Raw genomic sequence first — 10,683 nt, 5'->3', positions numbered from 1 at the left:
GGGAATATGGGCAGTCAGAGCCTTTTAGTTCACAGTTACAGATTTTTTTTGCCCAGTGTAGAGAGATGTTCATTTCAAGCAGAGGTAGCTTTGACCTAACTTACCTCTTTCTTTGAAAATATATCTCAGACCTCAGTCATAGCTTGTAGACATGACTAAATCAAGCCAGTAACTATCATACAAAGCCATCTGGAATCTGTCCTCTCACCAGAAGACCTTTCAAATTTTAAATTAGATAATCCTCCTCATCCTTGAAGACTATTAGGTGAGATAAATGKCTCAGTCTTGTGTCTGGACATTGGCTGGATAAATAGTTATCATACAGAAAAGTCATGAGTAGTATTTTAACTGCAGCAGAAAATTTCACATATGCTCTACCATGTTGTGTTGGCAAGTCTCTGAATCAGCATGAAAAAAGGGCATGTTGCTCACAATGCTAGCACATATGATTAAAGATATAGTGAGACAAGTAGCAATCTCTCACAAGAGATTTAAAAATCACTTATTTAGAAAACGGATGCTTCCAAATCACTGAGCAAGATAAACAGCCCACAGGGAAAACTTGATCTTATTACAATCTGAACTACCAGCTACTCTGCCACCATAGCTCAGAATATTCAAATGCTCTGGGATGCCTTCCAAAATCTGTCCCCCTRTCAATCTTCAGGTGCTGGTTTTAAAATGCTCTTTTATTTTCTTTTTATTTTCTAGTTTTAAAAGATATTTTTCCGTCACTTCTATTGTTTTTCTTATGAATCTTTAAGAGCTGTACAGTACATGAAACATTAAAATATCCATTTCCTGAACTAATTTCTTGTCGCTTACTGAATGGAAACATGAGCTATATGTTTATATCAGTGATAATAATTCTGTGGTTGTTTGTTTCTCAGAGAATGCATATATCACCAGATGAAAGCAGAAGTAGTAGAAGTGTTTTCCTTCACTTCTCAAACATCACTAGCTTTCAGTGATGTAATCTCTGTAACTCTTCTTCTAATCTTGTTTGTCTGTCTGTCATTTTGGTTTTAATGGCTGCTCTGCTTTTCTGATATACCTGGTCAATGTAATCTTTTACCATCGTTCTTTAGCCTCATGGGCAGGAAACTGCAACTGAATTAATTATTGCAAAGTGCTGTAACAGAACAATAATAATATTCTTTGAGGTATGTATTACACCAGATTTCCAGATGGCTGAGCTTTTTAATAAACTCAGCTTCACCTCATATATCAGTTTTCTCAACTGTCTAAAAACCAGGTTTGCAAGTAGAACTCGTTCTCACATACCTGCACACAGTTTGTGTGGGCTAGGGGGCCACACTGATATACATCAAGCAAAGGTGAAAAGCGGTTGCACATATAGGTAATTTTAATCCATTCCATTTTTAAATACGACAATAAATTTAATTTTCACAATAAATTAAATAGCCATATTCAGTTTACAAAATAGAATTACTTAGTGTGAAACTGGTATTTACAAACATTGTACACTATGTACATGATGTTGCTCTTTTTCGACACACAGGCATAGAAGAAATTATTTAACTTTTTTTGACACATGATTGACATGCTACAAGTGACACTATGGTCCATACAATAAAACAATAGTGCAAACTCACCACAGGAACTCTGAAACAATGTAGTTTGTATGAGAGAAGATATTCATTTCAAATAATAAGAAAATAGTACTATCCACTTTCATAAAAATTCAGCGCTGTATTTAAAGTGTCAGTATTCCYTTAGCAATATATATACCAAATATAGCCTGAATATTATGCTTTCTCACAGCTTCACAGAATTTTGACATGAATGTGAATGGCATAAACTAACATTCTGCTTAGATCATCAAGTATGTYACATAAACTTTTTACTAAGCAAGAGGAACACTGACCCTTTTAATGGTGTCTGAATTAATTTCCTTAAATACCACCTTTTCCTTTATTATTATATCTTAAAAGATGCAACTATGCTGACAGTAAATTTATGTTAGTTACTACTCTGTAGAAAAAATTGATCCCACTGTATATTTGGTCACACACTGCATATGTACAGGTATGCATGAAAAAAGTTACTTTGATAGCCGTGTCTATGAAAAGTGCATATTTTAGCAGAGACATTACTGCATGTCTCAGGTGCAACAGAAAGTATTGTATGAAGTTCAGTTTAGGGCCAGTTAAATGTCCTCCCAGTGATCTGGTAAAATTTTTGATTAAAAGGATGAAAGAACTTGCGCAATTTGGTAATGACAGAGGTATCCACCTCTGGATGAATGCGTCCCTTGCTACCCGCCAGGCACTTGTTAAAGACAATGTTAAATCGCAAGCAATAAAACCCTCTGGTGGCATTGAAGTATAAATTGTACTGACTTATTCTTGGAGGAAGATTTAGGAACTTCTCGACCAGCTGGAGTTCTGGCAGTGGTTCAGTGATGAGCCGGTCTCCATCTACAATATGAAACTGCTCGATTGGGAAGTATTTTAACCAYCTCTCCAGGTGTTTCGTGTAGATGCTGGTTCTCACTGCCTTATACTTAGTGTTCACTTCGCAGGTATTAGGATCAATAGCCAGCTTCTCAAATTTGTAGTAAGTTTTGTTCTTTCTCTCCTTCCCTTCCAGCACCTGAGTGTAATCAGAAATAGCTCTTGTGGTTGGTTCCCTGACAATGATCAATAACTTGATAGATGAGTTCATTTTGTAAATCCTTTCAGGTACTTCCTCAGTGATAAAATATGCAGGGCTTTTTTCAATTGTTATTTGATGAGGGTAAGAAAAAGGCATTTTTTTCCGGTACCACTCAATCCCCTTGGCATAGTTCTCGTCATTGTCAAAGAAGTGAATCTCTTGAGAAGCTTTGACCACTGCAGGGTGAAGGTTCAGCATCTCCAGCAGTGCTCGCGTACCTCCTTTCCGTACCCCGATGATGATAGCCTTGGGAAGCTGCTGAACCAAATTGTGGAGTCGTATCTGCTCCTTTGTGGCATTGCCCTTACGGAACTCATGGAGTAGCCCACGTTTGAACTGSAGAGCTCGGAGCGGGATTTCCTCTTGGCCATGGGGTCCAAATCGACCGTCAATGGGACAGAGGGGCTGCAGTCTGCAATCAGCATAAGAGATATTTGTAAGCAGATGATAGCCTATGAGGAAAGGTTATAGCTGAAGGCAAATAGATTTATGGAAGCCTATTGCAATGCAATGTGTGTGTCTTTCACATTCTACTTTATTCTGCCAATAGTTAAAATGTTTGCAAGTCATTTGATTATTCATTCTGTTATTTTGCTGTGATTTTACCSAGTAGTTAGTAAGTCCTAACTCTACTCTTTTGCTCTTTTCAAGCATAGGTACTATGGTTACTCTTCTTGTACCTTGTTTTGTTTCCCACTGATTATGATGAGAATGCTTCAGCAGATTTTTAAGTATTYTAATGTTGATTTTATTTGGGCATTTTGATCTGAAAATACAGTAYATCTAATTCTTCTATGACCAATTTTTCTCCTATTCTGGCCTGAATCCTTTCCCACGGTTCCCATTGTTCACTTTATTAGCAGCCTGATCCAGAGCTGGCCTTTTTAGTGGTGAGGAATAAAAAGGATTAAACACTCAGCTTTCTAGGCATCACCTCTCAATATTTTCCCTCCTCATTAGAAGCTACCTTGTGTTTTCCCTGAGATAGAATTATAGGGACCAAGACTCGGAATTAGAGATGACTAGCAAGGCACAGAAAGAAGAACAAGAAAAGTTTTTAAAAATACATTAATTGCAGTACATGTACAATTTTATTAACATCTCTTATGTATCCTCCCAATGTACCTCTTTTTTTTTTTTTTTTTTTTTTTTTTTTTTTTTTTTTTTTTTTTTCCCCTGCATATTTGTGTTATTCTTTTATATTCACATGGAATTATTTCTTATATTTTCCACTTTTTGTATGCTTCCTTCTGTTTGATATCTCTGAATGMAAGAATTAATTCAGTAAGAAAAATGTTTAAATTTTGCTACTATAGAACTTTGAATAAGCCCTCTCCCCCATTCCCAGATCAACGTTTGGTTATTATATAGGCTAATAAAGAACTGAAGATGAAATCGCCATGTAGAGAGAGCTTCCAAAATCCTACAGAAAAATATTATTAATAATTTTGCAGAATTGTGCTCTTCAAAATTAAAGATATGTAAGAACAAAGGTTGCCTAGGCAATTTTAATATGAGCTCTCTGTGCATATATATTATGATATGGTTTTACACGACCACATGCTATTATTTTTCGCAGGACCCCTGCTCAGCCAGTACACCAGATGGGCAATGCTCATTAATAGCTGTTTAGGTATTCAGTATTTATTCTAGTTCCTCAGCATGTGGCCTCTCACTCATTTACCGTATATTATTCAAAACCTGCTTATTTCTTTGTAGCTTTTCCATCCATCACTGCTTGTTGGGGCCTCTAATTTGTCACTGATGCTAGGACAATGGATGATGGGGACAAAATAAGTTTGATCCCCCTGGCTGACCAGATCACTGTAGCCTTGATTATCCAGATGCCCGTCCAGACAGAGCTRAGGAAATAACCCAGATGACATTGCTGGGTTCACATGAGCTTTAGTTAAGTCCTGCAGATTAATCAGAAAGTGTGATGAGAACTTAGTTCCTGTTGTTATTCTTTTTCTCAGAGGTCCACTCTCTTCTTTCTCTTTGCTTTCTGTCATCTACCAAAAAAGGTAGCCTTCATCAAGGCTGAAACAGYTGCAACAGTGATGCAAAGCTGCACAGAAAAGAGCAACCTGAAAGCAACGTCTCGTACAAGTTGACCCTGGTACAATTTGGTCAGGCTGTGATGTGGCTCGTAAGACAGCCTATCTTCAGCAGGATGGTGGCAAATAAAAGCATAAGAAACAGACGCTGTTGCATCTTCTGTCTCTGTACTTCTCTCCTTCTGTGTATTTGTTATTTGTTTTCAAGCAAAAAGGTTTCCACAACAGCAGTTCCAGACCCATCTCAACTAATTTTATCCCTTTTGCTCAAAAAGACAGGAAGTGCCTTCAGTGTAACACAACAGCTTGCCAAACAGGGTGGTTTCCTTTAAAAGTAAATAAATACTCCAGATATCCTCTAGCCTAAGGGAAAGATTGATGTTAAAAGTCCTTCCTCAACACTTTATATATTAGCTCTGTAACTCTTTCCCCTTTCTTTTTCTCTGTCTAGACAAAAGAAAATATCTTTTAAGAAGACCTTGGTAGCTGAGACTAAGCAGGCTGTTAGCTCTTGGTAGCTAACCTCCAAACATAACTATTAACTATTATACTGCAGTAAGTTAACATTTTTTGATTCTCTGAGTCTTTTTCTTTTTTTCGTTAAAATAGCAAGGTCCTTGGCAAAGAGAGTGTAAGACCTTTATTACATCACTGAGAAGTTATTCTTCCGGAACAAGTAGTTTCTCAAGCTATTACAAATATTCTTCTTGAGAAAACCTAAAGTGGGACAATTCATCTAAAAGAACTATACTGTTGGCAAATTTCAGAACACTTAAAACATAGTTTTATAATGGGAAGAGCGGAGCAGTCYTAGTGACAAGTAGCACTGCGACAAGTAGCACTTAGTGACAAGTACCTGCACTGTCTGTCCTRATCAGAGTACTTGCTAATATGATTCCAATGTAAATATTGCAGTGGCAAAAGATTATAAGCTTGGTTCCAGCAGGAGTGGTTCAGAACATTAGGTACAGAGGMGCCCTGTACTGCTAATAGAAAGAGGTAGGCAACTTGAAGACTGATCTCGATTTTCTCCTAGCTAGAATTGCTAGGCACAGAATTTGTTTGAGCTTCTACACTTCATTCACTGAGGGTCCAAAGGGCCAGAGTCTCCTCTGTAGGTACGTGCTCAACTTATCACATCTCATGGCTCAGTGCATCAGGAAAAGTATTAGTAATTTCCTTTCTGTCAAAAAAAAAAAAAAAAAAAAAAAAAAAAAAAATCAAAACATTCCAGATGAAAAGCCTAATCTGAGACTGTTAAATGTGGTCCATTCCCAACTCTCTTTCAAATTGGAGCAGCATAAATAAAGTGAAAATGAATCTGGATTTCTTCCTGAACAATTAGTTATTCTAAAGCTTGCTGAAGCCACTCACAGTATCCTTTTACTGACAAATTCAAGCTTGGATTGTGCCCTAATGCAGGGGTAGATGTACATTTCCACTTAATCCATCCGTGCTTTTCTCTTTCTTTCATAACAAGTCCGAATCAAGAGCTTTTTTAACAGTGTGGTATTTTTTGTGCTGCAAAATGATTTTACTGCCATTGGCAACATTATATATGAAACCTGTGGAATTCACTGCCGCAGGAGGTCAATGAGTCAAATACTGTGGCTAGATAATTTTATGGCCCTCAATAAATTCTGTAGATATGYGAGCATAGATAATAGTATAAGGTTAATTAGATTTCATGCCTCAGAGCATGAGATGTACTTCTGCGGGGACCAATAAGGAATTCTGTCTCCATTTACAGAATCACATTAGTCTCACTGAAGTTTTCACCTTTGAAGCGTCAGCGATGCTTTGTCCACCAGGGGAAGGAAGATATAAATTCTGGGCTTAATTTACAAAATGCTTAATCTTAGCTGAGTACACTGACTCCCTCTTCTCCTGGAGCAGGGCTGAGCATCTGAAGAAGACATCCAGGGACCTCAGACCGAGCTCAGCATTACCAAGCAATGGATACTAAGTAGTTCYGTTCTTACTTAACTTTCTGTGCATTGCCTATTCAGATAGCGTTGTGTCACAATTTTGAGCTCAAATAATATTTGCCATCATTTAAAGAAGCTAATAGACCATTAGCACTAATAAGCTGTCTACTAGCTTCTGGAAATTCTGAACTCTAGTTTCACTTGATTTTCTTCAGCGTTCTGCTTTTTTTTTTACCCTGTTTTTATGTATCAGCCATTAGAGCAATCCTAGGTCATTTTAAATGTGTCAGAAACAGCACTTTTAGTGCAGGTAGTGCTGCTATTACATTGTCAACAACCAGCTGGAAATTGACTGGTCAAGAGTGCCAAATACTCCTTGATTTTTTGTCTTGGATTTTCTATTTCTCTTCAGGAAATCACTTGCAGAGACAACCTACTTATCTGGCACATTCAACTCCAGAAAATCCCGACTAATTAACACCGTTAAAATTCTCAAACCCTGCAGCAATCTTTCAAGTGAAATAGTATTCAAAACTTGATGAGCTACTCTGCAGGCTCATACTTAATTTTAACTACCACTGTAGCACATTAATTGCTTGATCATAAATTTAGAAAAGACAACACATAAATACATCATAACTGTTTTGCTGAAACTAGAGGTCAACACACAGATGCATACAGTCAAAAATGAGCTACTGTAATGACATTTTTACTGGATGCTGTTTTATTTCTTCTCTGAAAACAAGTGCAAATGCATTTAGAATACAAATGGGCAGACAGAAATACTTTGACAAGGATGACCTGCAACTCTATTATACTACTGCCTTCTGCAAAGAGGAGGAAAGAACAATGAAAATCAGTACTAAAGTGAACAGTTTTTCTATATATGAGTAGAAAGAAAGGAAGAAAAAAGAAATTAGGCCTCTGTGCAATTACCATTTAAGCAAAAACTCAAACACTCTGAGCTCCTTGCAGTTAGAAGAACAGCGACTTACCTATCCAAGCTCCCAACTCTGGCAACTAGATACAGGAGACTTCCAATAGCAAGGCTGCCTAGCACAAGGAGCTTCTGTCTCAGCAACGCCTGCTGTTTGAATAGCATGGCCCTCCATCAATCTTCAGGACTTCTTCAGTCTGCAGAGACAAGAACACATAAAGCACTCATCAGTAAGCAATACACAGGTTAATGTTTATTAACAGMGCTTCAATCAGTTGTTACAAGTGATTAGGTCACACTTGCAAAGACCTTCTCAAACTGCAAAATAAATGGTTAAAACCTTTTTTTATCTGTTAGTATTACAGTTCAGTCCCACTCACCATTACTAGAACTGTCTAATAGCCACAGCACGAGACCTGACTGSGTGGACACTTGTATTGTAATTGGATGTCTTACTAGGCAAATCAGATTCTAAACCCTTCTGAGTCAGATTGCACTAGATTTCAAGAGAGATTTAAATGCTCTGCTGCCAGTTGAGACATCAGTCACTAGGAGTTATGCATGCATATCCTGTGCACACAGTGTATGGGGGAGATGTTTACTGTGTCTGTATTACTATTACAGTGTAAGGAGAATAGAAATCTAAAATAGTGTATTTCATGATCTGTGCCAGCAAGCCCATGGTGTCAGACCCGAGAAGCATGTAGTTTAGATGGACACAACCACAATTTTTTGACAGTAGCTCAATGGTAGGTGTGCAACACATCCTCTCATCTCCTGCTGTGTATCAGGTTGGATCGTTCTGTGGAGAACCCCATGGGTGCCTTGTTTGCCTGACACCAGTCATAGGATGTAATGTCAAGAAATGATCAGGCACGAACTGAGTACGCCCTTACTCACCCTGAGTCTGCAGTAATATGTAGCATGGGCTTCAACTTCCTTTTTTGATGTGATCCARAGCCCACCTAAAGCCCACAAATAAGCTTTACTTCAAATAGCTTGGATAAGAGACAAGTCTGAGTCAAAAGATGTGATCCTATGCCAAAAAGATCAGAATAACCACTATATAGAATGGGAGAACCCTGGACAARGTAGAAGGAAGTGCTAAGCAAAACTATTTGTTTTCACCCTGACTCTTTCCTAGGAATTAGCSTGTTGACTCAGATTGTAGACCTACTTAGGAGAAACAATCAKGAAACAMTCTTGGAGTTGGATGCCTAAATATCTTCTTTAGAACTGAGATGAAAGATCACTCCTTCCTTTCAGAGCACAAGCAAAGACAATGTGATGTTTATTCTTTGTTCACTTTCTCTCACTCTTGGGCTTTCTCATAAATGTACAGGGCACTTACATTCAAATCCTCTCACTGGTTCAAGAGATTGAAAGCCACATATTCCACCCRGCAAGTGAATACTTTAATCACCAAATTGATCCTCTTAGTATAAAAAATAGAAATATCAACTGAAATCTCCTGAACTACTTATTCATAYTTTCACTCCCTGGACCAGGGAATGTTAATGTAGTATGAAACAGTTTCAATAGAAACTACTTATTTTCTGAATTTTGACTAGACTTACTTYGAACAATTTTTAATGGCAAGTTTCTTATGTTTTACTAGCAGTAGAGTTTTACATCTCCCTTTGCATCTTCCTTCTTTTTCAGCCTTGGGATTCACATCAAGCAAGCCAGGGATAAATACATATAACTGTATACGGAAGCAGGATGGATAGTGAGAGCACAAAGTGTGACTGGCCACCCCTTAACAGAGCTTGTAAAAGTTTCTTTGTCCTGCCTAYGCTGTTAAATTTTGGGAGTGATTATGGTTGCAGTTTTGGCCCAGAAAGCTCTAACAGGGTTCTTGGATACAGTTAATACAAGCCAGACAACACTGCYACTAGGCAGCACACGTGGCCTGCCTTAGTGCTAAGTGGGTTTAAAGCAGACCACTCCAGGCTGGTTGTCTTCAGGGCCACAGCATAGTCCCAAACATATTTAATTTACTGCTGTAGAGAAAGCCTTTGCAAGTCCAGCTCATCGTCTCTTGCTAAATGAACCATGCAACATTGGAGCTCTGAGTCTGACTGAGCCTCTAACAAACTTCTGGTGTGCTAATAATAACAGCAACTCCTTATACAGCTACAGAGTCAGGTCATAGCTCAGGATAACCCATCATTGAGAATATATTGCTTTTTACACAGATAAAAGCAACTGTACAATAAGAATTCTTAGATAAGTTCCCCATTGCAACAAGAATCATATAAAACAGAGAAAGGAGTTTGTAATGTAAATATAGAGACAGAAGAAGTATTATCATCCTTTTAAAAATAAATGAGGAACAGAGGTACAGATAGATGAAGTGATTTGCTCAAGGTCACAGAGAAAATCTGTAGCACTAGTGGGATTCAGACTGAAATGTCTGCATTTCCATAGAGTGCCTTATCTGCAAGACCAATTTTCTCCTTTTTCTTAATATACTTTTCTAAATATTGAAAGATAAATATAAAAGTGCTAAAAGAGGAAGTCTAGATATTGAGCAAGGCAGACAACCCACAACTGAAGCATAATAATTTAGAAATGTGGAAAAATACTTAGATATTATATCTGTGTTGTCATGTCACTGTTAATTACTATTTCAATTAAGTTATTTAATTAAAAAAAGAGAAGGGGAAGACATGATGAAGACAATGATAATAAATGTTCATAGGTTTTCAGTTTTAAATTCTTCACTACTGCTCTCTCTAGATAAAAAGTATCATATCACTATTACAATAACGAGTTCTGAATTCCACCCCTCTGAAAATGTATACATCTCTCTATATGAAGCTGAAGTTCTGTCCACACGTCCTTCATACACAASCTCTTGGATCTCAGAGCAGGAGTCATGCTAAGTCCTGGCTGCAGGCTTCTCCAAAGCTGTGGAAATCATCAGCACATAATGAAAACAAATTAAAGACAGTCTGTTTCCTGAAGTAGATTCCATAAGGTTTTGTTCCCTCAATATCATGTCTGCAATGAAATCCAATGCATTAAAAAACAAATATATATATGTATATACACACACTCACTGGAAATGTGATTCACT

At 37.6% G+C, this 10,683-nt stretch overlaps 1 protein-coding gene across 1 annotated transcript; it reads right to left on the bottom strand.

Moving 5' to 3' along the window:
- Positions 1 to 1,772: 1,772 nt before the first annotated feature.
- HS3ST5 (heparan sulfate-glucosamine 3-sulfotransferase 5) lies at positions 1,773 to 7,766 on the bottom strand. The gene is made up of 2 exons (XM_085312356.1): positions 7,660 to 7,766; positions 1,773 to 3,091 (listed from the first exon to the last, which is right to left on the bottom strand). The coding sequence occupies exons 1-2, from the start codon at positions 7,764 to 7,766 to the stop codon at positions 2,161 to 2,163; spliced, it is 1,038 nt and encodes a 345-aa protein (XP_085168482.1). The 3' UTR covers positions 1,773 to 2,160.
- Positions 7,767 to 10,683: the final 2,917 nt, after the last annotated feature.

This window comes from Rhea americana, unplaced genomic scaffold (assembly GCF_003343005.1).
Source record: "Rhea americana isolate MKP2758 unplaced genomic scaffold, rheAme1 scaffold_360, whole genome shotgun sequence".
Classification (NCBI taxonomy): domain Eukaryota; kingdom Metazoa; phylum Chordata; class Aves; order Rheiformes; family Rheidae; genus Rhea; species Rhea americana.
The sequence above is the reverse complement of the archived record's forward strand: the minus strand, read 5'-3'. Positions and strand labels throughout refer to the sequence as shown.